The 26,817-nt window shown below is 50.6% G+C and overlaps 1 protein-coding gene across 2 annotated transcripts in view; it reads left to right on the top strand.

Annotated features, from left to right (window-relative positions):
• The window catches only part of DLG5 (discs large MAGUK scaffold protein 5), a 135,917-nt gene that overhangs the window by 85,173 nt on the left and 23,927 nt on the right, over positions 1-26,817 (top strand). For both annotated transcript variants that reach the window (XM_008965579.4, XM_008965578.4), the window contains exons 8-20: positions 5,339-5,523; positions 7,222-7,347; positions 10,375-10,507; positions 10,904-11,031; positions 11,718-11,893; positions 12,263-12,366; positions 16,756-16,848; positions 19,131-20,150; positions 21,214-21,337; positions 21,767-21,911; positions 23,340-23,452; positions 24,133-24,222; positions 24,527-24,677. In XM_008965579.4, coding sequence (XP_008963827.2) covers positions 5,339-5,523; positions 7,222-7,347; positions 10,375-10,507; positions 10,904-11,031; positions 11,718-11,893; positions 12,263-12,366; positions 16,756-16,848; positions 19,131-20,150; positions 21,214-21,337; positions 21,767-21,911; positions 23,340-23,452; positions 24,133-24,222; positions 24,527-24,677 — 2,588 coding nt within the window. The remainder of the gene's footprint in view (positions 1-5,338; positions 5,524-7,221; positions 7,348-10,374; positions 10,508-10,903; positions 11,032-11,717; positions 11,894-12,262; positions 12,367-16,755; positions 16,849-19,130; positions 20,151-21,213; positions 21,338-21,766; positions 21,912-23,339; positions 23,453-24,132; positions 24,223-24,526; positions 24,678-26,817) is intronic.

Below are 26,817 nucleotides of genomic sequence, written 5' to 3'. Positions count from 1 at the left end.
TGTCTCCTTCCTACCTGTCAACCTCTCCTCATCGCGGAGCTCCTTGCCCTAGGTCTAGCTGAGCCCTGCGGGGGCTTGGATGGGCCCATGGAGATTCCCTTCAGTCTGTGTTGTGTGTGGCTCTGATTAGAGCTTCTAGACTTGATCACAGCAGATTATTTTCCTATCAGAATAGTTCTCAGATATTCACATCCCTCTATTCTTCTGCCTTTCTGTGCAGGTCAGTTAGAATGCAGCTTTCAAAGGTGGTTTATGAGAAGCAAAAAGCAAGGCGTTTAAAGGTCAGGCAGATTGGCAGGGCTGGTATGCATTGGATCATTACTACCAGGTCCTGCTGTACTAAGTGTGAGGCAGGTGATGCCCAAGGGGTGACCAGCATGTCTTTCAACCAACAGCAACTCCTCGTCAGGCCTGGGCAGTGGTAGGGGATGTGGGGAATGCATGAGACACAGGCCCCTTGCTGGGAGATGGCCCTCCTCAGTCATGTGGTCTCAAACCTCTCTAGGCCTCCGTTTCTTTCTTTTTTTTTTTATGAGACTGAGTCTCGTTGTGTTGCCCAGCCTGAAGTGCAGTGGCACAATCTCGGCTCACTGCAATCTCTACCTCCTGGGTTCAAGCAATTCTCGTGCCTCAGCCTCCCAAGTAGCTGGGATTACAGGCATGTGCCACCACGCCCGGCTAATTTTTTGTATTTTTAGTAGAGACGTGGTTTTGCCATGTTGGCCAGGCTGGTCTCGAACTCCTGGACTCAAGTGATCCTTCCGCCTCGGCCTCCCAAAGTACTGGGATTACAAGTATAATTCACCGCCTGGTGAGCCACTGTGCCTGGCCTCTGGGCCTCAGTTTCTATTTTTAATTTATTTTTTATTTTTTTATTGAGACAGCCTCTCTGTTCCCCAGGCTGCAGTGCAGTGGCACAATCATAGCTCACTGTAATCTCGACCTCTTGGGCTCAAGTGATCCTTCCACCTCAGCCCCTCCAAGTAGCTGGGACTATAGGCGAGCACCAGCTCACCCAGCTAATTGTTAATTTTTTTGTAGTGATGCGGTCTCACTATGTTGCCCAGGCTGGTCTTAAACTCCTGGGCTCAAGCGATCCTCCTGCCTCAGCCTCCCAAAGTGCTAGGATTACAGGCGTGAGCCCCTGCACCCAGCCAGCCTCAGTTTCTTCATTTGCACAATGGAATGGTGGTCATGATGAACAAATGATTCAATATAGAAAATACATCATTGTGCCTGCACAAAGCAACAGTGAGTTGAGATGGGCATTCATTATTATGCCCGTCTGAATCTTACTACTCTGTTAGGATTAGGGTGAACCTCATTAAACTGCTTCTGTGGGTAAAAATGGGCCAGCCAAGTAATGGGAATTTCATACAAGGAACCACCAAGACTTCTCCAGACCCTTGAGGCAAAAGCCAGTGTGAAGAGAAATATTTACTGCAATGAAATTTTTGAAAAGCCTATTAGAATAAATTTTTAATAAGTAAAGATAATGCATTAGAATTTGGTAATCATCCTAGAAAAACCGTGAACTCATGTTCACATCCTGGTATCTGAGCACATAATTTTTTGGGGAAAATGTCAATATCAAATAAGGAAAACAAAATGATGAAGAAGGAAACTTGGAAAATGACCGAGTCAGTAACTGCTCTGAAATGTCACAGAATGTCAGACACACGCCTGGGGAATAACAGTGAGCCCGTGTGGATGGAGTTTTGAGATTTTCTTTTTTCTTTCTTTCTTTTTTTGAGATGTGGTTTCCCTCTTTTGCCCAGGCTGGAGTGAAGTGGCACGATCTCGGCTCACAACAACCTCCACCTGCCGGGTTCCAGCGATCCTCTTGCCTCAGCCTCCTGAGTAGCTGGGATTATAGACACCTGCCAGTACGCCCAGCTAATTTTTGTATTTTTAGTAGAGACGGGGTTTCGCTCTGTTGGCCAGGCTAGTCTCGAATTCCTGACCTCAGGTGATCTACCCACCTTGGCCTCCCAAAGTGCTAGGATTACAGGCCTGAACCACTGCGCCTGGCCAAGTTTTGAGATCTTTGAAGTTAATCGTGAAGAGTGTTTGTAGAAATATAGAAAGCACAGAGATGCACAAAGAACACCTGAGTTCCCTGTGGTGCTGGCATCCAGCAATGAGACCTCCAGGCCTGACGTCCTTGCGGCAACCACCGCATTCCCAGCACTCAGGCGAGCCATTCAGCCTGGAGCCCGCCTCCATCCTCCACAGGGGGTGTTGACTGGGCATCAAGTGCACCTGTCAGCTGAGGCAGGGATCTTTTCCAGGCCCTGTTCCGAGTCAGCAGGCAGGAGAGAGCCCCCGTGGCTGCCCCATCAGCTCTGAGAGCTGAAATCCTCAGCTCCTTCTCAAGTTGGTCTGGCTTCATGGATAAGAGAGCACTCTCCACCGGCAAGAGCAGGCCAGGAGGGGTGGGCAGTGAGGCACCCTGGGGATTGGCCCCGCCACCCCACTGGCTGCTGCCTGTCAGGGGTCAGCTGTGGGGGGCCTTCTGGCAGGTCTAGCTCCCTCACCGCAGAGCCATCTTCATCTTGCTCAGCCCGAGGGCTGGGCTTCAGTTTCTGGCATCGTGCTTGCACGCTTCTGTCTTCTATCTGCACCTCTTGCTCCATTTTCCCCTTTCCTTCTCTATGCCCTCTCTCCCTTCTGTGTTCTGAGTGGGCTGAGGCAAAGAGGGAGCAAAGAGGTAGCATGGGGAGGCCGGGGGCCTGTCAGGATCTTTGCCAGGTTGGCTGTGCCCTTGCCTCCCTCGCCTTCTTCTTCCCAGCTCCCAGGGGAGAGATATCCTCAGGAGCTCCCCTAAGGCCGCCCTCCTGCCTCAGGCCAGTAGCTGACCTTGTCCGGGGAAGGCTCATTGCTCCCAGGAGGAGGGAGGAACTGCCTGGGGAGTTGAGGTCGGCACCACTGGAAGCTGTAGGCCACTGCTCTCTGTTGCAGAAATCTCCCAGGTTCCAACGCACTTTCCTAGACGGGCCCTGCTCACCGAGTTCCGTCTGTAGAAGGGCAGCCCCCCATGCTCCTGCCGTCTGCTGCCCTGAATGCAGTTACACATGCAGCTACAGGTCCTGCTTGAGGAGCTGAGCTCAGCTGTGGTGGACAGACTGGACAGTGCCAGGGGACAAGGCAAGGCAGCAGTGGCCTTTCCAGAACTTAGAGGCAGAGGGCTGTTGTAGCAAGAGAAGCTTCCCAGGAAGCAGAGGGAGGTGCCCTCACCCGAGAGCCATCTGCTCAGTGGCACCACTCCACACTCGGGCCCCATCCTCCCCTGGGACCCTCGAGTGGGCTCTGGCCCTCTGGGGCTGGGTTGCAGCCCATAGGCTTTTCTCACTGGCCTCATGCCTGGGTCTGGCAAGTGTCTTGTGAAGACTAGCCCATCTCTTCCCACGCCTTTGTTCACCCAGCACAGGAAGAAAGAGACTGCAGGTGGCGCTTTTAGAGCAGACTCAGACTGACATCTGATGCCGAGGCAGCCTGGGGTAGAGGAGCCGGTACTGATCACGAGTCAGCTCTGCAGGATGGGGGAGCCCTGGCGAGTCACTTCTAGATCCTGTGGTTCCTCACCAGTGTAATCAGAATCAGTCAGTCCGTCACTTGGGTCCTCTGGGCTTCCAAATTTTACCATTTGTTTAAGGTACCTCATTTCCCTCTCCCCTCTCACTAAAACTAAGTATAGTACTTCTTGTATTCCTTATAAGGAAGCAGTATTTTGGGGATGAATTCATTTTGGAGACCAGCAATGGTGTGGGGCCCAGGGAAAGGAAGGGAGCTGTGGGCTGGGGGAGCTGCCCACCTCCTGCGCTGCCTGTCGTCCTGTCTGCACCTGGGGCCTCCCTCCTAGATGCTCATCTAGAGCACCATGGAGAAACCTTTCAGGGAATCCACGTGGTAACGTGTCAGCTCTAAAACTATCCATAAATATATTGTAAAACAGCAAATATAATGTAAATTTTTCAAAGTGTTGTTTATCATAAATTCTTGACTAAATTAATACACTTTTTTTTTTTTTTTTTTTTTTTTTTTTTTGAGACCGAGTCTCCCTCTGTTGCCCAGGCTGGAGTGCAGTGGCGCCATCTGGGCTCACTGAGACCTCAGTCTCCCAAGTTCAAGCAATTCTCCTGCCTCAGTCTCCCGTGTAGCTGGGACCACAGGCACATGCCACCATGTCTGGCTAATTTTTGTAGTTTTAGTAGAGATGGGGTTTTACCATGTTGGTCAGGCTGGTCTCAAACTCCTGATCTCATGTGATCTGCCTGCCTTGGCCTCCCAAAGTGCTGGGATTACAGGTGTGAGCCACTGTACCCTGCCCCCAAATAATTCTTTTTAAAATGAAAATTTAAGAAGGATTTTTTTTTTGAAAATAGCAAACTAAACAAACACGGCATACCATGTAAAGCTGAAAAAAAAATCAAAACTGAAATGATTTGAATGACCCCCAGAAACCGTGAGGTCTGAGGAAAGCCTGCCACTGCACTGTCACCCTCGAGTTTTGATGGTCCTTTTTGTGCAAATTATTTTTCAGCTCCTCTGCCTCTGTTTTCAGAGATGAGGGGAATTATCAACTGACTCCAGGTGTTTTCTTGTCAACTTCATTCTCTTCTCTTGTTTTCTACGTCTGAGATCTTTCTGAACACGTTTTTGTAGAGGCTGCTGTCTCCTGCTGTCTGGAGAATGATCTTTAGAGGGAACGGAAGCTTTCTTCCTGTGCGTGTGTGTCTTCCTGTGTCCTAGCACTTGGGGGTGGAGAGTCTCGGGGCGGGGACACCAGTGTCATCAGCGCCTCTGCTGTCGTGCTTCTCTTTTGCATGTTTGGAAAGCCTCAAGCGGGAGGAGGAGTTATTCTTGCAGTAAACACTTGCTTTGTCATCCGTCATTTCCCTGTGTTGTCTAAGGATTATAGAGGTGTGGAGGGGGTTTTCATATGAGTGCTACTAAGAGTTTGACTTGAAATTTTAGTGGAGCATATAACTCTCTAGGGATGTGTCAAGATGCAAATGCTTTGGATTTCAGCTTTTTAAATGAACTGAGATACACAGCACTTCACCAGCAGGAATACTGGTGTATTTTTGTCTTTAAAAATAACTCAGTATGCCAGATTATAGGATCACAGACATGGTGGGGGCTAGGGGGTGCTGGTTAATAGGACCGTGGCTGTGGGGTGCAGTCACTGGGGGTATGGGGTATGCTGCGATGGGCTCCGTGTTTCCCTCCATCCAGCTCCCTAGAGCCTCAGCCTTGGCCCCCGCACTGGTGGGAGGCGCTCCTGGTCCATGAAGCTCAGCAACCTCTCCCTCTTCCTGCCCCTTGCTCCCACCAGATCAAAGACACGGTGACAATGGATGCTGGGAGAGCCAACAAGGAGGTTGAAATCCTTCGAAAGCAGTGCAAGGCTCTGTGCCAGGAGCTGAAGGAAGCCCTCCAGGAGGCGGATGTGGCCAAGTGCCGGCGGGACTGGGCCTTCCAGGAGCGAGACAAGATTGTAGCAGAGCGTGACAGCATCCGGTATGGGGTGACCTCAAGCTGGCGTGGGCTTGCGTCTCCCCAGGATGAGGGGACCTGCTAGGGTCTGTTGGGAGGGTCAGAATCATTTACTGTATGTCCAGGTAAAGTGGGAGGGACCTGGGCTCCTCCTTTCTCACCCCTAGTTGATGCCCTAGCCTTGCCTCTTAGTTTTAGAATTTTCCATTGTTTCTCCCTCCCATCTCACTCAGCCCTAGGTGTCCCAAGTGTGTACTATGTCCACGTGAGACCGCTGTGAAGGGGCACGAGGCCGACCTCTTTTATTTGAGGGTTTCTGATGAGAAGAGCACATCCGAAGTGTGTCCTTTCAGCAGTATTCACCGGGCGCCTACTGTGTGCCAGGGTCTTAGATCTCTGGAGCAAGGAGACCTTGGGAGAGGCTTGGTCGGGCAGGGCAGTGAGGGAGGAAGATGTGTAACTGAGCTCTAGGGCTGTGGGGGGCATGCAGGGCTCCCTGGGGTGTGAGGAGGTCTCCCCAGAGAGTGTGGCATTCGCGCTAGAACTGGAAGCATGAGTGGGGTTTTTCCAGGTGGAAAAGGGGGAAGGGCATTGCAGATGGAGGGCACCTGTGGAGTGTGCTCAGGGCAGGGATGTGGGCAAGTCGTGGGGAGGGCAGGCTGGCGAGATTCCCAGGGGCAGGTGTAGAGGCCTTGAAAGGGAAGCCAAGCAGTGTGGGCTTGATCCTTGGCTGGGGAGGAACCAGGAGAGGCTATGGTGGTGGTGATGTTTGGGGTGGGGAGAGATAATGTCTTGCTATTTGGGAGGTGTCCAAAAGATTTCTTGTGGTTTGTCAGGGGAGAGACCAATGTCTCTAGGGGCTGGTCAGGAGATGAGGATGGCTAGGTGGTGAGGCCCTGCTAATGGAGAGCACAGTTAGGTGCCCAGTGCAAGGGGAGGGAGGCCCAGGGGCTGCTTCCTGTCTGCTTCTGCTCAGACCCCTTCCACGGGTGTCTCCAGGGGGCAGTCCTCAGCCGGGCTCTGACTGAGGCTGGGGGAGATTCGAGGCTGTGGAGAGGTAGGAACCAGTCCTCTGGGTATATCCATTTCTGGAGGTGGCACAGATCCCAGGCCCCTCCACAGCCAGGTAATCTGTTTCCACCTCCTTGGGGTCCTCTTTCATAGAGTCTTGCCAAGCTTGTACTTTGCACCTGCACAGAGCTAAGAGAGACAGAGATGCATGAGGACTGGCTGGTATCCGAAGGGGCTCCCTTCCTAGTTGCAGGGTACAGGGACAGCTCTAGAAAGCTCTGCCTGTGGGTAGATATGAGACATGTGGTAGTGCTGGAGCACAGGCCTGCCAGGCAGGTGGGGGGTGCTTCATGCAGAGGAGAGCCACCCCCTGGCTCCCCAAGTTGGCATTAGAACAGTGAGTGTGTGCAGAGGGTGGTCCTTAACCCCAGGCACATTGAGGGTGAAACAGGGCATTGGGAACCTGACACTTGTTGCCGGGTGACTGTGGGGGTGTCTCTTCCCTGCCCAGGTCCTCCACATTCCCTCTGTCATGCACTGGGGCTGGCCTAGGTGGTCTTACCCCTAGATTCCCAAGTGCTCCTGTGCATCTGGGGATGGGATAGGTGCCGGCAGGTATTTGGAGTGAGGTGGCCAGACCATCCGCTGCAGACCAGGAGCCCCCTTCCCCATGCCCCTTGAGATGACCTTGTCCTCTGCTCCTTCCACCAGGACACTGTGTGACAACCTGAGGCGGGAGCGGGACCGTGCGGTGAGTGAGCTGGCTGAGGCCCTGCGCAGCCTGGATGACACCCGCAAGCAGAAGAATGATGTCAGCCGCGAGCTGAAGGAGCTCAAGTAGGCTCGGGCGGGCACCCGCTGGAGTGGGCATGCATCTGGGAGCCTGGGGCCCCTCTCCCTTCTGGGCAAGGCAATGCTGAGTGCATTGGCCAGGGCCTCATCCTTCTGTGTCGACCTGGCTGTTTGTCCCTTCACTTCACTCTGCCTTACTCTGTCAGTGTGTAGAATGGGTTCGAATGTCATCTCCATGTAGGGTTAATTAGAAATTCTTAGGCCAAAAATTCTTAGACACAGGGCAGGCACCATGTGCCAAGGCACTAGGAAGGGAGGACCCTGTTCCCAAGCAGTCCATCTGGGGCAGGCATGCATGTGTTATCCATTCATTCATTCCCCTGCTCACTCACTCACTCACTCGCAGAGATTTTTCAAGTACCTGCTCTGTATGGGCCAGCCTCCATTAGAGGCACTGGAGAAATGGCACTGACAAGCATACCAAGTCCCTTTCCTCATGGGCTCACAGTGCGCAGGAAGAGACACAGACCAAGGTCAGGTCCATCTAAGAGACAAGTACGTAAATGAGTAAGATGACGACAGATTGTGATTTAGAGTTTTAAAGGCAATTGCAACCCCCATCCAGCAGTCTGTTCTGCCTGTGTTATTTGGACGCCCATTTGGAAGACCATTTAGGGTGTCAGACATCCTCCCCTCAATTACAGCAGCCTCCCAGGGTGTCATTTAAACACTCAGTGGCCTTTAGTAGTGCATTGAAATACAAAGATCAGGGTTTAAGCATAGAAATTGGCAGAGCCCAATAGGCCGTGGTCTAAAACCCAAATCTAGTAGGAAAGCAGTGGCTCTCCATCCATTGTGCGACATTTTCCTAGCTGTTAGTGTGGTGAGGGGGCAGTGAGAAGCTCGTGTGTGAGTGCAAGTGTGCAAGCCTTGCACACTCAAGTGATGCCCATCAGAAGGGAGTGACAGCTTCTCTTCTTTCCCATTCAGTAAAACTCCTAATGAGACAAAGAGCTCCATTTATTCTATAAAAACCCAGACTCTCTGGAGCTTGGGTGCTCTCAGGAATATTATAGGGGTTAAGAGGCAAGGCAAGACTCTTCACAGGAACCATCTTGGGTCTAGCAATGTGATGGAATCAAGGGGTTCTCTTCGAAGGGAAAGCCTAGAATCTCTGGCCGTGAACATGGGACATTTTGCCTCTTGTTTGGGCCAGAGTTGCCTGAAGCTTGTGCATTCAGCTTGTGTGTTCATTTAGCATGTTTGCATTTGTGCCTCCTGTCTGCTAAGTTCTCTAACTGGCAGGATGCTGGTGAGGGGGTCTGTGTTGCTGCCTGGGAAGCCTCAGGCACTCCCTGGTAATGCCAGATGAGACAGGTATAGTGAGCATTGAATGCTGAGCTCAGCTGCACTGGCCTGGGGAGGGGCTGGGGCAGTGTTGGAAGGCATTGGAGCTCTGCCCTGGAGGCTGAGTGGCATTCTAGAGCTGGCTGGTGAGAGCACAGCCTAGGCAAAGGTGCGGCCCTGGGGCCTGTCTGCTGGAGCAGGAAACACAAGTAGGTCAGGAGCCCAGTGGGCAGTGTTCATGAGCTGGCAAGGCAGCCTGGGCCCAGATTTCAGGAAGGGTGTCACAGGCAAGTCACCTGAGGATATAACGAGGCTTCTGAGTCTCCCTTTCACATCTTCATTACTAGGTCTTTCTCTGAGCTAATATTTATAATTTTGATGAAGTCAAATCTATCAAATTTTTTTTTTTTTGAGATGCCCAGGCTGGAGTGCAGTGGTATAGTCTTTGCTCACTGCAACCTCTGCTTCCTGGGTTCAGGTGATTCTTGTGCCTCAGCCTCCTGAGTAGCTGGGATTACAGGTGCATGTTACCACACCTGGCTAATTTTTGTATTTTTAGTAGAGACGGGGTTTTACCATGTTGGCCAGGCTGGTCTTGAACCCCTGACCTCAAGTGATCCACTTACCTCTGCCTCCTGAAGTGCTGGGATTACAGGCGTGAGCCTCCGCACCCGGCCATCAGTGAACATTTTTTAAAATTGTAACAATGGCATTAAAGGAAATGTTAAGAACTACATCTTCATCCTAATATAACTATTTAAGTGGCATTTCTGTTGCTGCTTCTGTCAGTTTGCATTTCAATTTGAGATATAGTTGGCGTTTTTATCCGAGGTTAAGTGGTTTAGGTTGAGATACATTTCTTTGGCCATGGATGTGCAGTCGCTCCAGCATCATTAGTTGGAGGCTGTCCTTCCTCTGTTAACTTATGCACCTTTGGTGACTTGGGGCATTCCTAGGTTCCTTATTCTGTTCTACAGACCTGTGTGTCTGTCTCCCTGACAGCAGCACCCAGTCTTGATTGCTGTAGCTGTATACTAAGTCTTAAATTGGGTAGAGAGTTTCCTCCCACTTTAGTCATTTTCAAAATAGTTTTAGTGATTCTGATGCCTTTTTGTATACATTTTAGAATAGCCGTCTATGTCTACAAAAATCTTGTTGGCATTTTGATTTTATTTTTTAAATTAAATTTTATTTTTTTTTTGAGATGGAGTTTCACTCTGTCGCCAGGCTGGAGTGCAGCGGTGTGACCTCCACTCTCTGCAACCTCTGCCTCCCTGATTCAAGTAATTCTCCTGCCTCCTGAGTAGCCGAGGTTACAGGCACATGCCACCACGCCCGGCTAATTTTTGTATTTTTAGTAGAGACGAGGTTTCACCATGTCGGTCAGGCTGGTCTCAAACTCCTGACTTCAGGTGATCTGCCTGTCTCGGCCTCCCAAAGTGCTGGGATTACAGGCATGAACCACCGTGCCCAGCTGGCATTTTGATTTTAATTGTGTTAAACCTCTAGATAAATTTGGGGATAATTTGTCTTTTTTAAAAAACCACTGTGAAAACTCACAGATATCCCAGCAGCCTTGACCTGACTCTGAGTTATTGGGAAACAAGGGGGAAAGGAACCCATTTTAGCTCTTTCAAATGGCCTGCCTCGTGAGGTTCAGAGCCGTTACGCGGTGGGATGTTTCACCTCCCAAGGGGCTGTCACCGTGGCTTTCTCTGTTCACAGGGAACAGATGGAATCCCAGTTGGAAAAGGAGGCCCGGTTCCGACAGCTGATGGCCCACAGCTCCCACGACTCGGCCATTGACACGGATTCCATGGAGTGGGAAACGGAAGTTGTAGAGTTCGAGAGGGAGACGGTAAGCTGCCTCTGATGGTTCTTCTCTCCTTCTCTGATGGATGAAGGAGGAGACGGTGACCCGCTTGCAGTATCTCCCAGTTTCACCACTCCAAGTTTGGAGGTTCTCCTTTTCCTCCCAGGAGTGTGAGGCATCCTTTCCCAGCAGCTGTCCAGGCTGGGTTGCAGCTGGGGAAAGGCAGGGTCCTCGGAGGACGCTGACAGGGATGTCTGTCTGCAGTGGCCAGAAGGGGCAGGTTGCAGATACTCATAGGTTTCCATCCTGGGGATGGAGTGTCTTATCAGATGAGGTGAAGGGACAGTCCCCCACATTGGAGTGGGCAGCTTTGGGGCTTAAGAGCCAAATGTCTCTGTCACTGCTTTGTGAAATGCGTTGCTGTTGCTGCTGTTTTTGCAGGAGGATATTGACTTGAAGGCACTGGGGTTTGATATGGCAGAAGGTGTGAATGAGCCTTGTTTCCCGGGGGACTGTGGCATATTTGTCACTAAAGTGGACAAAGGAAGCATTGCTGATGGCCGCTTAAGGTAAGAGTTGAGGCCCAGGCTCTGGAGGCAAGGTGGGGCCCTTCTCCCCAGTGCAGAGGACCCGAAGAGAGCCAGGTAGCACTTAGGTGAACGTTTCCCAGCCTTAGACTCACACACAGTCTGTCCAAGGCCTGCAGTCTCAGCAGCTAATAATGCTCCGAAAGAAACAGTGCTTCTCAGTTGCCTCTGAATCTGATTATTCTTTAGTTACCAGGTACTGTCTTTTGCTCCTTTGGGTGGGAAAGTGCTCAAGGGGTATGCGTGAGAGCCCAGGATGTACATGGCATGCTCATTCAGGGAAATAGTCATGATGATAAAATAGCTAACACTATTACAGTGCTATTTGCTGAGTACTGGTTTAAGCACTTTATAGAAATTAATTGATTAATCTTTACAATCCTACAAGGTAGGCGTGATTATTGCCCCCATTTTACATATGAAGACGCTGAGGCCTGGAGGGGCTAGGTCATACAACTAGTAAGTGGTAGGGCCAGGATTTGAACCCAGGCTGTCTAACCTCAGCATCTGCAAATTTCACCACTGTGCACTCCTGCAAGAGGAGATTTTCTGAGCGTGTATGTGAGGCACCCACTCCTTGGCAGTCAGCCCCCTGAGTGAGAGTTGTGGGCGGTAGCCGCTGGTCTCACAGCCTGTGTGGGTGCTGAACTGGCTGTGCCCTTTCTCAGGGTCAATGACTGGCTGCTGAGAATCAACGATGTGGACCTCATCAACAAGGACAAGAAGCAGGCCATCAAGGCGCTCCTCAATGGGGAGGGGGCCATCAACATGGTCGTGCGGCGGAGGAAGTCCCTGGGTGGGAAGGTGGTCACGCCGCTGCACATCAACCTCAGTGGACAGAAAGGTAGCGGGCCTGTGGACATGGCAGAGTGCCTCAGGTGGCTGGGGCCCTTTTTTGTGGACAGGGGCCGGGGGTGCCCCTTAGAGCACCTCATTCACAGGGATGAGGGGCCAATGCCATTTAAATGTAGCCCATGTGCTTTCCTGGAAAGAGGTGGTCTGGGCCCTGAGTCTTGCTTTCTGAGTGTTTGATTCACCAGGGTAGATGTAACTGAGCCCCTGATTGGTGGGACTGGGGCAGGGTGCAGGCGTAGACAGGGCGCAGCCTGCTGACATCCTCTTTTGTAAGAAGATGGTAACAAAGATGAGGTAGGGTGACCCAGGGCTAGGCAGCGAGGCCAGGGTCTACCCAGTGACCTCCTGTGGCTTGCAGACAGTGGCATCAGTCTGGAGAATGGAGTGTACGCTGCCGCTGTGCTGCCTGGAAGCCCTGCCGCTAAAGAAGGGTCCCTTGCTGTGGGAGACAGGATCGTTGCGGTAAGTCTCAAGGCTGGAGCCAGGGTCATCTGCCATGCATAGGCAGATTACATTTGGGAGGTTTGAGCAAGAAGTAATGAGCAAAGTTTTTATATTTTCCTTGTTCTGGGCATTGTACTATGTGAACATTTAAAAATAGGTTTCTTGATGGTATGTTTCTATTTACTGTAGAAAATTAGGAAATAAAAGGTCTGGGAGGGAAATAAGAATCAATTGCATTGCTACCACCTGTAGATAACCTTTCTCTATCTCTCTCTGTCCCTCAGGCTGGAGTGCAGTGACGCAATCCCAGCTCACTGCAACCTCCAAAGGCCTAAGCGGGAAATAAGAACCACTTGCTTTGGTACCACCTGTAGATAACCTTTATTAACTTTTTTTTTTTTTTTTGATATGGAGTCTTGCTCTGTCACCCAGGTTAGAATGCAGTGGCGCAATCCCGGCTCACTGCAACCTCTGACTTTCGTGTTCAAGTGATTCTGCTGCCTCAGTCTCCCGAGTAGTTGGGATTACAGGGTGTGCACCACCATGCCTGGCTAATTTTTGTACTTTTAGTAGAGATGGGGTTTCACCATGTTGGCCAGGCTGGTCTTGAACTCCTGACCTCAGGTGATCTGCCCGCCTTGGCTTCCCAAAGTTCTGGGATTACAGGCATGATCCACAGCACCCAGCTTTATTAACATTTTAAATGTAGTTCTCTACATTTAACATTCTCATGAATGTTTATCAAGGACAATTAAAAAAATTGACATCATTGTGTTGTGACTTTTAAACGCCACCCCTTTTTTTTTTTAACTAAATGTAATACTTATTTTTAAATTTTTTTGTTACCAAAGTAAGTCCTGTTTGTTGTAAAACAGCCAAGCAATATAAAAATATGTAAAGTGAAAAGTGGCAGTCCCTTTCTTCCCCCTTTAATCCTGCTCCTAGAGATTGTCCCTGCCCCCATTTAGAAGATAAGCACCCAGCCCAAACCATATGTGCCCCTACAAATCTATATATACCTAGATAGATTTCTTGGTGTTGTTTTGCTATTTATGTACAGTAATGGGATCTGCAATTTGCATCCTACCTTGGATATCTTTCCAAGTGTAGCCTGGCTAATGTTACCCACCTTATGGTATTCTGTTGTTTGATTATATGTAGTTTAAATTATCCACCTATTGATGGACATAGAAGTTGTTTTCAGGGTCTGCAATTGCAAACAGGCCTGCATTGAACTTTACCTGTGTGCACAGAGCCTCTGGAGACACGTAATGGTATCTCTGAGACTAAGCTACAAATGCCATGAGATTGCTGAGTCATAGGACATGCAAATTTAATACTTCTGACCTTTTAAAATTGAAAATGCCAGCGGGGCATGGTGGCTCACGCCCGTAATCATGGCACTTTGGGAGGCCGAGGTGGGTGGATCACCTGAGATAGGGAGTTCGAGACCAGCCTGGGGAACGTGGTGAAACCCTGTCTTTACTACAAATACAAAAATTAGCCGGGCTTGGTGGTGGGTGCCTGTAATCCCAGCTACTCGGGAGGCTGAGGCAGGAGAATCACTTGAACCTGGGAGGCAGAGGTTGCAGTGAGCCGAGATCGCGCCACTGCACTCTAGCCTGAGTGACAGAGCAAGACTTCTGTCTCTAATAAATAAAAAACAAAAACTGAAAATGCCAGACACTTTTTCATGGCATACATACAAAATTCCAGTAGTACAAAAGGCAAATCGTGACAACAGATCTTCCTCTGGCTAGACCTCTTGTGTACTGCTTCCCACCCCGATGGCAATCACTGTTAACAATTTATTATATTATGTCCCAGACACTTTCAAAACATGTACATCTCACACATTTTTGGGGGGTTGAGGTAACCTGGATGGGATTATAATATACTCAGTTGCTCATCTTGCTTTTTGTTTTTATTTTTATTATTATTTTTTAAGATGGAGTATCACTCTGTTGCCCAGGCTGGAGTACAATGGTGTGATCTGGGCTCACTGTAGCCTCCGCCTCCCAGGTTCAAGTAACTATCCTGCTTCAGCCTCCCAAGTAGCTGGGATTACAGGCATGCGCCACCACACCCAGCTAATTTTTGTACTTTTAGTAGAGACGGGGTTTCGCCATTTTGGCCAGCCTGGTCTCGAGCTCCTGACGTCAGGTGATCCACCTGCCTTGGCCTCTCAAAGTGCTGGGATTACAGATGTGAGCCACCACGCCCAGCCAGATTTTAGCAGCATGTCTTTTTGTTTTTATTTTTGTTTGAGATAGCCTCACTCTGTTGCCCAGGCTGGAGTGCAGTGGCGTGATCTTGGCTCACTGCAACCTCTGCCTCCCAGGTCTAAGTGATTCTCCTGCCTCAGCCACCTGAGCAGCTGGGATTACAGACATGTGCCATCACGCCCTGCTAGTTTTTTTGTATTTTTAGTAGAGATGGGGGTTTCACCATGTTGCCCAGGCTGGTCTTGAACTCCTGACCTCAAATGATCTGCCCTCAGCCTCCCGAAGTGCTAGGATTACAGGTGTGAGCCACCATGCCCAGCCCACATTCACATCTTTAGATCTGCCCCAAGGCATATAACTGCGTGTCATTCCTTAGTGGCAGCAGCCTAAGTTGTTGACCAGTCCCTCCCGAGGGATAGTCTGGGCATCTCTGCCCTTACTTACATCTGTGTCGTGCTGCATGGCCACTGGCATGCTACTTCATAGGGACCCAGGAGTGTGCCCTGGGGTACATTCCTGGGGGTGGGGTTTGCTGGGTCAGAGGACATGAATGTTTAACATCCAGCTTGATCTTCCCCCTTTGCTCCAAAAAGGTCATGGCTTTTGCAGTCCTCCCTGCAGTGTGTGGGGGAACTCATTGCCTCACATCTTTGCCAGTGTTTTTCAGATTTTTTTGGGAGCCAGAGTGTAAAAGCTATATGGCCACTATGAAAATTTTTTAAATGTGGATATGTTATAAGGAAAAAACCACAAATTAATTTACTACTTCAAGATAATCACTCTGCAGATATTTTAAAAAGAAAACTTGACTGGCCGGGCGTGGTGGCTCACGCCTGTAATCCTAGCACTTTGGGAGGCCGAGGCGGGTGGATTGCCTGAGTTCAGGGGTTCGAGACCAGCCTGGGCAACACGATGAAACCCCATCTCTACTAAAATACAAAAATATTAGCCGGGCATGGAGGCATACATCTGTAATCCCAGCTACTCGGGAGACTGAGATAGGAGAATTGCTTGAACCTGGGAGGCGGAGGTTGCAGCGAGCCGAGATCATGCCTCTGCACTTCAGCCTGAGGGACAGAGCGAGACTCCATCTCAAAAAAAAAAAAGAAAACTTGACTTTGAAATGATTATAGATTCATAGGAAGCTGCAGAGATAGTACAGGGGGGTCCTATGTACTCTTCTCCCTGCTTCCCCTCATGGTTGCACCTTGCATGAGTATAATATCAAAGCTAGCATATTGACATTGGTACTGTGTGTGTGTGTGTGTGTGTGTGGTTGTGTGTGGTTAAACACATGTTGTTCTGTGTAACCACCACCGTAATGAAGATACATAGCTGTTCTATCAGCACTGAGGTCTCCCTCCCACTGCCCATTTGTAGTAACACCCCCTGCTCCCTCCCATCCCTGCCCCCTGGCAGCTGATTTTTTCTCCATCTCTGTGATGTTGTCCTTTTGAGAATGTTACAGACATGGAATCATATAGTATGTGACCTTTGGAGCTGGGCTGTTTTGATTCCGCACCATGCCTGCAAGATCCACCCAAGAGGCTGCGTGTGCTGGCTGCTTGTTACTTATCGTTGCTGAGCAGTGTTCTGCAATGTGGGTGTATCACAGTTTGGTCATTCACCGGTTGCACATATACTTCTTAAGAAGGTCTGCACATAGCTGTGAGGGATGTGGGCAGAGATTCCGGGAGCAGGGTTGAGAGGTTCTTTGTGAACACTCACAGGGCCCCACTTCGCGTGGTACTTTCTCTACAAGGCCTTTCCTATCCATGGTCTTGTTTTTAGTCCCCCGCTCTCCCGAGCCACATGCATGTATTTATATTCCATTTCCTCTGTGGAGGCAAGGAGCTGGGAAGTTCTGAGCCAAGGTCCCACGCCACATGGCCGGGCACAGCAGTGCCAAGATGTTCCCTCCGGGTCCTCGGTGTTCTGATCCCAGAAGGACATGCTCCTCCCCTAGCCTGCTGTGAAGGCTTGTGTGTTCCTCTACCTCAGAATCCCCTTAGTTGGACTCCTTGGGCTTCACCAGGAAGACCTCTATCCTTTGCCAACTCCTGACTTTGGCACCTTGCATTTGGTGACTGTCTAGCACAGGAGGTTAGGTAGGCAGAGATCCTGACTGGTAGGCCTGAGGCCGCTCTGCCTGTGGCCTGACATGCTCTCTGTCCTGCTCTAGATCAATGGCATTGCACTGGACAACAAGTCTCTGAATGAATGTGAATCTCTGCTGCGGAGCTGCCAGGACTCCCTGACCCTGTCCCTCCTGAAGGTAAGGGCTGGACCTGGCTCTGCTCTCACGGTCAGGAGTATGGGCAGAGCCCCGGCTCCACATAGCCATGCTACTCCTCGGGGTCACAGGATCCTTGAGAACAGGGTGGGCATTTACTGAGTGCAGGGGGGGCAGGAACCCTGACTGGACGCTGGTCTGAAATCAAAAAACAGCAGTCAAGGCCATGTTGGGCACAGTTGGGTACATTTGAATCTGGACCTGATAATTAGATGATCTTAGGGAATTGTTGCCAGTTTTCCTAGGTATGATGATGGCATTGGGGTTGTTATACAGGAGAATGGCTTTATTTGGGGGAGGTACAAGCTAAAGTTGTTAGAAGTGATGTGTCATGGCCGGGCATGGTTGCTCATGCCTGTAACCCCAACACTTTGGGAGGCCAAGGCAGTCGAATCACTTGAGCCCAGCAACACAGCGAGACCTTGCCTCTACAGAAAATACAAAAAGCCTGGGAGGTCGAGGTGGCAGTGAGTTGTGATTGTGCCACTGCACTCCAGCCTGGGTGACAAAGTGAGACCCTATCTCAAAAATGAAAGGAAGAAGCTGGGTGCGATGGCTCATGCCTGTAATCCCAGCACTTTGGGAGGCGGGTGGATCACCTGAGGTCAGGAGTTCGAGACCAGCCTTGACCAACATGGAGAAACCCCGTCTCTACTAAAAATACAAAAATAGCCGGATGTGATGGTGCATTCCTGTAATCCCAGCTACTCAGGAGACTGAGGCAGGAGAATCGCTTGAACCCAGGAGGCGGAGGTTGCAGTGAGCTGAGATCACGCCTTTGCACTCCAGCCTGGGCAACAAGAGCGAACCTCCGTCTCAAAAAAAAAAAAAAAGGAAGGGAAGTGACATGTCATGATATTTGTAACTTGCTTTCCAGTGTTCTGTAGTATCATTATAGACAAAAAGACAATTTAGTGAAATATTTTTGAATCTAGATGGTACATTTATGGACATTTATTATACTTTTCTACATATTTGAAAAGTTTAATAACAGGAAGTTAGAAAAAATAGGCCGAATTTAGAAAACATCTCTTAATGAAATGGCTGGGCCTATTTTTTCTAACTTTCTATTAAGAGATGTTTTCTAAATTAACTATTTTCAAATTATTTGACTTTTTTGGAAGCGGTTTTATGTTTACAGAAAAGTTGGGCTGATACAGAATTCTTAGCACTCTCTCAACCACCCCATCACCACCATCCCCACTCCTGTCCCCAAGTTTCCCCAATTTTGGCATTTTGAGTTAGTGTAGTTAGTACATGCGTTATAATTAGTGAGCCAATGTGGATGCATTAGTATTAACTATAATGCATAGTTTACATTAAGGTTCAGTCTTGGTGTATTTTCTGTGAGTTTTGATGCAGGTGATGACATGTACTACCATTGTAATATCATACAGAGTAGTTTCACTGCTCTAAAAATTCCCTATGCTCCCCATATTTATGCAAGCCCCTGGCAACAACTGATCCTTTTACTGCCTCCATGCTTTTGTGTTTTCCAGAATGCCATAGAGTTGGAATCACAGGGTGTATAGAATGGCTTCTTCATTTGCTAATATACACTTAAGGTTCTTCCACGTTGTTTCAGTTCTTTTTAGTGCTAATTTATATTCCGTTGTCTGGGTGTACCACAAGAGATATATTTTTAACAATGAATTTTTACTTTTATGTTTAATATTTAAAAAAAAATATTCAAGACATTATGCAGGTAATTTCCTTCTTTTTGAGACAGAGTCTCATTGTGTCGCCCAGACTGGAGTGCAGTGGCGTGATCTTAGTTCACTGCAACCTCCACCTCCTGGGTTCAAGCGATTCTTCTGCCTCAGCCTCCCAAGTAGCTGGGACTACAGGTGCATGCCACCGTGCCTGGCTTATTTTTGTAATTTTTGTATAGATGGGGTTTCACCATATCGGTCAGGCTGGTCTCGAACTCCTGACCTCGTGACCCGCCTGCCTCAGCCTACCAAAGCGCTGGGATTACAGGCATGAGCCACTGTGCCCGGCCCAGATGATTTCAGAAAGTGTTCAAAGTTAAGAAAACTTTGACTCTTCTTTGAGTTCAGAGTGACCAGAGCCATGAGAAAACTTATCCATTAGGGAGAAGCATATGTGTTCATGTGTGTGTGCATCTCTGTCTATCTGTCTCTTTTTTAAGGGGCAGGTGGCCCATTCCTGACCATTGCTTTACCTCTGGGGATGGTTTTCAATGGCAGCTCCAAGTCCTGCCATCTCACTCTCTCTCTCACTCCTCTGCAATCCCTGCCTAGGTATTCCCTCAGAGCTCCTCGTGGAGTGGCCAGAACATTTTTGAAAATATCAAAGACTCTGATAAGATGCTGAGTTTTCGAGCCCATGGCCCGGAGGTCCAGGCTCATAACAAACGGAACTTGATACAGCACAATAACTCCACGCAGACAGACATCTTCTACACGGACAGGCTGGAAGACAGGAAGGAGCCAGGCCCCCCAGGAGGCAGCAGCTCCTTTCTGCATAAGCCATTCCCTGGGGGACCCTTGCAGGTCTGCCCCCAGGCCTGTCCCAGTGCCTCTGAGCGTAGCCTGAGCTCCTTCCGCTCAGATGCCTCTGGGGACCGTGGCTTTGGGCTGGTGGACGTGCGTGGCCGGCGGCCACTGCTACCCTTTGAGACTGAGGTGGGCCCCTGTGGGGTTGGGGAGGCCTCCCTGGACAAGGCAGACTCTGAAGGCTCCAACAGCGGCGGGACCTGGCCCAAGGCCATGCTCAGCTCCACGGCAGTGCCTGAGAAGCTCTCTGTTTATAAAAAGCCAAAGCAAAGAAAGTCCATCTTTGACCCTAACACTTTCAAACGCCCCCAGACACCCCCCAAAATAGACTACCTGCTTCCAGGTCCTGGGCCTGCTCACTCTCCCCAGCCCTCCAAGAGGGCGGGGCCTCTGACACCCCCAAAACCTCCCAGAAGGAGCGACTCCATTAAGTTCCAGCACAGGCTGGAGACTAGCTCCGAGTCAGAAGCCACTCTGGTGGGCAGCTCCCCATCCACTAGTCCCCCGAGTGCCCTGCCCCCTGACGTGGACCCCGGGGAGCCCATGCACGCATCACCCCCTCGCAAGGCCAGGGTCCGCATTGCTTCCAGCTACTACCCTGAAGGAGATGGGGACTCCTCCCACCTGCCGGCCAAGAAATCCTGTGATGAGGACCTCACCTCCCAGAAGGTGGATGAGCTGGGGCAGAAGCGTCGCCGGCCAAAATCTGCTCCCAGTTTTCGGCCGAAGCTTGCTCCAGTAGTGATTCCTGCTCAGTTCCTGGAGGTATAGCTGAGCCCCAGGGTGTGGGGAGGGGAGGCCTAGAGAGGGGCAGTTGGCCAAAGGAGGGCTGCTAAGTGGCCCTGCACCAGTGTCCCAGGCTCCTGTTTAGCCTGGTGCCTTTGCCTTTGCTGTTGGACTCAAGTGGGAAGTGGCCCAGCTAGGAGGTAGGTAAGTGGCGTGGAAGTGCATGGTAGTGGGAGTGTGACACAAGAGGGGAACACTTTATTAGGCATAGCATTTGGTTTGCTTTTTTAATAAGAAGCTTTTGAACTTACACAATAAAACCTAGGGCATAGACTTGCCTTGAAGGGCTAGGGAGATGAGGTGGCACGTGTGAGGCTGAGTGGGCAGCGGGACGGCCTGATTGCGTGTGCTGTCATAGTTTCTGGAAGGGTGAGATTGCTGGGGACTGTGGAAAGCATCTCAGGCACCAGTCCACACTGCTCACTGGGGACAAAGAGCTTCGCACAGCCCTGCACGTCGGGCAGAGTTGTACGTGCCTGATGCACTTGTGCATTCTCACCTTTTACGTGATCTCTATGTGAAAGATTCATTCTCTGTGGTTTTCTTCTGAAGTAAAGCTGCTTCCTTGCAGATGTGTAAGGCAACATGAATGGGCAGTGTTCCCATTCATGTCCCTTCCTGTGCCCCAGTGGGAGGAGCTGGTTCCTGGGGGGCAGAAACTGGCTTGCAGAGCTGCTCAAGCGTTCCACTGTTTGGTTTTTTTTTTTTTCCCCCTAAGGTGGAGTCTCACTCTGTCACCCAGCCTGGAGTACAGTGGTGCAGTCTTGGCTCACTGCAACTTCTGCCTCCCGAGTTCAAGCGATTCTCCTGCCTCAGCCTCCCAAGTAGCTGGGATTACAGGCACCCACTACCATGCCCAGCTAATTTTTGTATTTTTGGTAGAGACGGGATTTCGCCATGTTGGCCAGGGTGGTCTTGAACTCCTGACCTTAGGTGATCTGCCCGCCTCGGCCTCCCAGAGTGCTGGGATTATAGGTGTGAGCCACTGCGCCTGGCCACACTCCACTCTTTCTAGCAGACACTCTTGCCCTTGCATCTGCAGGAACAGAAGTGTGTCCCGGCCAGTGGAGAACTCTCCCCAGAGCTCCAGGAGTGGGCACCTTACTCGCCTGGGCATTCCAGCCGGCACAGCAACCCCCCGCTATACCCTAGCAGGCCGTCTGTGGGTGAGTCAGCCAGCCAGGGGCTGGGGCTGAGGGTCGGTGTAAACTCGGGATGCCTAGTCTCCAGGGAGAGGGGAGGCAGCATTTCAGAGAGCTGCCATGTGTTTTCAGCCCTGAGGTCCAGAGAACTGGGAAATGCTGCCCTGTCTGGGATGCTTTGTCTTATAGCCATGACATGTCTTAGCTTGTCAAAATGCTTTCTCCCCATAGCAACCTGGGAAATAGGAAGCATGAAAGAGACTTCCCCCCTTTTTACAAATGGAGACAGGCCAGGAGCCACAGCCACATTGTGAATTGGTGGTTAAAACTCATCTCCCAAGTCCTTTTCCCAAAAGACTGTGGCTGCGTCCTGGGATACAGGGGAAAGGCTTGTGTAAGTCCTGGGCTGGCTGGGTCCTTTGGGGCGTCTTTTCTCACCAAGCCCATTTCTAGGCACTGTTCCCCGGAGTTTGACCCCCAGCACCACTGTGAGCTCCATCCTGCGGAACCCCATCTACACTGTGCGCAGTCACAGGGTCGGCCCCTGCAGCTCTCCACCTGCAGCCCGAGATGCTGGCCCCCAGGGTTTGCATCCCAGGTATGTGAAGGCACCCTACGCTTCTCTGTACCCCAGCTGCGCAAGCCTGCCTGGACATGGAACCATGAGCGCATAAAGAGGCTCATTGGTGGAGAAGCTTCCTTGCCTGCCTGGGAGGGGACTGGCTAGAGCAGCACAGGGAAAGGGAGCCTTACGGCTGCTTTCTGAATTCATCAGCACAAGGTTTCAAAAGGTACTGGAAGGACACGATAGTGATAGCAGCTGATGTCTGAGTGCTTATGTCCCAGCCACTGTGCTCAGACCTTTATGAATATCATTTCACCGAATCAACAGCAACCTCATGGGCTAAGTCCTATTACTGTCTCTGTCTTGAAGATGAGGAAACTGGTACTTCATAAGAGGGTGGGCTGGCTCCAGGCCACTCTTACTCATTCATTTGGCAGATATTTTTTGAGCACCTACTACATGCCTTGGTCTATCCTAATTATAAGAGGATACAATGCGGAACTAAACAAACTAGCTTCTAGCTCATGTGGTGTGGTTTTTCAAATGTGGGAGACAGACAAAAAAAAATGAACAAAGTGATATCAGATGGTGCCAAGAGGCTATGAAGGCAGTCAAACAGGGTGACAGGCTGGGCTGTAACTTGGAAGAGGGTGGCAAGTTAGAGTGGGTGGTCAGGAAGGGCCCTGTGGCAGAGGGGATGCTGCTGTGACCAGAAGGATGAAAGAGGCCAGCTGCACAAGACCTGGGCTGGAGCCTCCAGGGAGAAGGGCCATCGGTACCAAGGCCAGGGCACCCAGGCACAGTCGTGGGAGCTTGGCAAAGGGGCAGCGAGTCAAGAAGAGGTTTGAGGTCACAGGGCACAAACCCTGTGGGACCTGCAGCCGTGATGAAGAGTTTGGATTTTATTCTAAGGACAGTGGAGACCACCGTAGAGTTTAAGCAGGGAAGAGATGTCACCTCATTACATAGCTGGAAAAAGATGCTGTTGAGGCCTGGTCTCAGGGCAGCCTGATGTGGGCGATCCCTGCTCTGCCCTTCAGTTTCTTAGGCACGCTGTCCCGAGTGAGGCACATAGGTCCCCTCCCCAAAGTCCTCTGTGCCTTGTCTCTCCTTACCCACTTCCTGGGAGGACAGGTTCCCCCTCCCCAGGCCCACCCAGGTTGCAAAACCTCTGTTTTTTATCACTTCTTCCTAGTGAGCCTAATCCTGACCCTATGGCTGGAGTGGGTATGATACTGACCGCCCCATGTGTGTGGCCCTTTCTACTGCTTGAAGGCTCTTAGTGGATGCCACCTCCGGGAGTGGCTGAGGGCAGCCTGCTATCCTCGGCTGATAATCAGTGGCTCCTGGGCCTCCCTTCTGCCCGCTTGGGAACCCTTGCCTGGTCTGTGTGTTTCTCCCCAGTGGCCACATCTGTTCCTGGTTCTCCTCCCGAACTCCTCACCTCTTGTTTTTACGCAGTGTCCAGCACCAGGGACGCCTGAGCCTGGACCTGAGCCACAGGACCTGCAGCGACTACTCCGAGATGAGAGCCACCCATGGGTCCAACTCACTGCCCTCCAGCGCCCGCCTGGGTAACTGCACCACTTGGACTTTGTGCTGCAGAGGGTGCCAAGCTTTTCATCTCTGCCTGCATCCTAATGTCCAGATCTGCGGGTGGGCTCCCCACACGAGCTCCTGTCACCTCCTGGGACTGAGCTCATTTCTCTACTGGGAAGGGCTGCTTCCTTCATGGGCCAGCCATGCCCATGCTGCTGTCAGAGCCATTGCTTTCGCCTTCCGCTTTCTGTGGGGGCCTTATGGTCATTCAGGTGACCCCTCAGCTAGGAGCCTTGCTCTGTGTCCCTGAGGTTGTTGGCCTCATTCTGGACTGTTTTGTATGGCTCTTCATACATTTTTGTATGGAAAGTGAACCCCAGAGGAGAGTCGGACAAAGGTAGCCCATGGAGATCTTGGGGAACTCTGGCGCTGGGGAGAAAAGATGGAGCAGCTGCCGTGTCTCTTAGGCTGCTGTTCCGTGGCTGGAAGTGAGACTTGTGCGCTCCTGTTCTGGAGCAGTCTGGGCCTGCACAGTTTATTGAGATAAATGTTAAATGTCTGCTTTTCTTGACTGTTCCACATCAAGGCTCCCTTGGGAATAAATAGCAGGGCCCAGCTTTGCATTTATTATCCTGACTGGTAGCCTGGTGGAGAGGAAGGACAGGGTGGTGTTTAACCATGAGGCCTGAAGTTTTGTTCCCTTATGGAACAATAGGTTCTTCGAGTAACTTGCAGTTCAAGGCGGAACGCATTAAAATCCCATCAACACCAAGATATCCGCGGAGTGTCGTGGGCTCCGAGAGAGGTAAGGACTTCTCGACACTCCCATCTCTCCTGCTTTTCCTGCGGTCTGACTCCTCATGGTGGAGTCTCTGGGCTTAGCTGAGAACTTCATAGTCATCTCAGTCAGTCAGTAAAAATTCACTGAGCCCAGCAGTAGGCCTGGTGGTGTGGGGGTAGGGGGCAATGCAGAGCCTAGCATCTGAGCTCCAGACTATGCGATGCAGTGGGGATAGAGCTGTGTGTCTGGATCGCATCTGCCTCTTGGTCTTGGCTGTTGGGGAAGTGAGATGGGAGTTCACACCGGCATTACCCGCTCCTCTCTGCAGGTTCAGTGTCACATTCTGAATGCAGCACTCCTCCACAGTCACCCCTGAACATCGACACCCTGTCCTCTTGTAGCCAGTCCCAGACCTCAGCCTCCACATTGCCCAGAATCGCTGTCAACCCCGCGTCCCTCGGGGAGCGGAGAAAGGACAGGTGAGCGTGGCCGGTCATCGGTGGAGTGGGTAAACCAGTGGACAGTGTGCATCCCGGCAGCGGGCCTGGGCTCTGCAGGGAAGGGGCTTAGTAGAAGCAGCAGGAGTAGCTTGGGTGTCCCAGCATTTGCTGGTGTCACCAGTAAGTGCCATGGGGCACTGGATGCAGGGAGGTGGGGCGTGTGTGGATGGCAAGGCAGGGAGCCAAGAGGGCTCACAGTAGATGATGCTGGAAATGACCTGACGGTGATCGTGCCATCATGGCACCATTTACACCTTCCTGGGCCCTTGTTCAAGCACTTTACGTGTGGCTAAGTCACGAGATCCTTACAGGGACCCTGCCAGTGTCGTTATTATTGTTATCCCTGTTTCACAGTTGAGGAAACTGGATCCAGACGTTGGAGTGACAGACCTGTGGCCACGTGGTTAGCGGCTGGCACCGGGACTCATTCTTACCCTTTGCTTTTTCCCTCTCATTCGAAGCTTTCTGTTGTGAAATAAAATATACACAGGAAGAAAGCATAAATGTGCAGCCTAGCTTTTTACTGGTACTGGTTCATTTTAGAATGTAGGTCCATCTTAGGTTTCAGGTTGACTGTAGGCTTGCTGTCTGTCCAGAGGCACCTCCTCCATGGAATCTGTCACCCCCACGCACTGTGCACACACATCCCTCTCTGTTGTTCCCCTAGCTGGAACTTACTAGATTGTGTTTATATTTAACAGCTTCTGTCTAGATTGTAGATCTTAAAGAGCTCTGATAAACTTACTTTTATTTAATCACCAAAAGAAACACAGATACTCTCTTTCATTTGAGTCCAGAAAGCTGAGGCCTCTGTAGCTGTGAGCCTCAGCAGGGGTGGGCCCTATGTTAAGAAAACATATTTTTTTTTGAGACAGAGTTTTGCTCTTTTCGCCCAGGCTGGAGTACAGTGGTGCAATCTTGGCTCACTGCAGTCTCTGCCTCCCAAGTTCAAGGCGATTCTTGTGCCTCAGCCTCCTGAGTAGCTGAGATTACAGGCGCCCACCACCACGCCTAGCTAATTTTTGTATTTTTAATAGAGATAGGGTTTCACCATGTTGGTCAAGCTTGTCTTGAACTCCTGACCTCAGGTGATCCACGCGCCTCGGCCTCCCACAGTGTTGGGATTACAGACGTGAGCCACCGTGCCCAGCCAGAGAAAATCTTATATTTGACTTGAAAATCTGAACTTAAAAGGCAACAAACCAGAGAACCTGAGGGGTAACGGAAGGACAGCAAAACACAGAGGCCTGGCCCCAGTAGGGGAATCGGGTGTAACTCGGAAGAAATGCTGACGGAGCTCTTACCATGTGGCACGCGCAGGAGCATGCTGGCCTGTTTTACTCAGCCCCGGCCCTGGCCACAGAGAGGACGGGACCTTCCCCAAGTGAAGTGGGTTCTTCAGTTGTGGAAAAGGCCTTGCCACCCACTGCCAAGCATTCCCTTAGCTCCCCACAGGGCACGGAGAGCCAGGACCTGCTCCAGGAGGGAGAAAAATGTGAGTGACTCCTGCCCTCATGGTGGTTAGGATCCGATTGGAGATGAAATTTGACATGTGTGACCTGACTGAGCAACAGCTTTCTTTTTAAAAATAGCCCTGTTTCCCAGATTCTGAAGTACAGTATTTTATACTTGTTATGGAAAATCAGAGACATAGAAAAGTAGAAAGAAGGCCGAGTGCTGTGGTTCACACCTGTAAGGAGGCCGAGGCAGGTGGATCACTGGAGGTCAGGAGTTCAAGACCAACCTGGCCAACATGGTGAAACCCCGTCTCTACTAAAAATACAAAAATTAGCCAGGCACGGTGGCGGGCACCTGTAGTCCCTGCTACTCGGGAGGCTGAGGCAGGAGAATTGCTTGAACCCGGGAGGCGGAGGTTGCAGTGAGCTGAGATTGCGCCACTGCACTCCAGCCTGGGTGACAGAGCGAGACTCTGTCTCAAAAAATAAAAAACAGAAAAGTAGAAAGAAGAAAAAAGTCACAGATTATTTCTTCAACAAGAGATTCAATTGCCATTACCCGTTGGATCTATCTATCTATCTATCTATCTATCTATCTATCTATCTATCTATCTCATGCTTTATTATTTATGTACATAATCAAATCTCCCTTAATGTTATGT

The sequence above is a fragment of the Pan paniscus genome, chromosome 8 (genome assembly GCF_029289425.2).
Source record: "Pan paniscus chromosome 8, NHGRI_mPanPan1-v2.0_pri, whole genome shotgun sequence".
Classification (NCBI taxonomy): domain Eukaryota; kingdom Metazoa; phylum Chordata; class Mammalia; order Primates; family Hominidae; genus Pan; species Pan paniscus.
The sequence above is the reverse complement of the archived record's forward strand: the minus strand, read 5'-3'. Positions and strand labels throughout refer to the sequence as shown.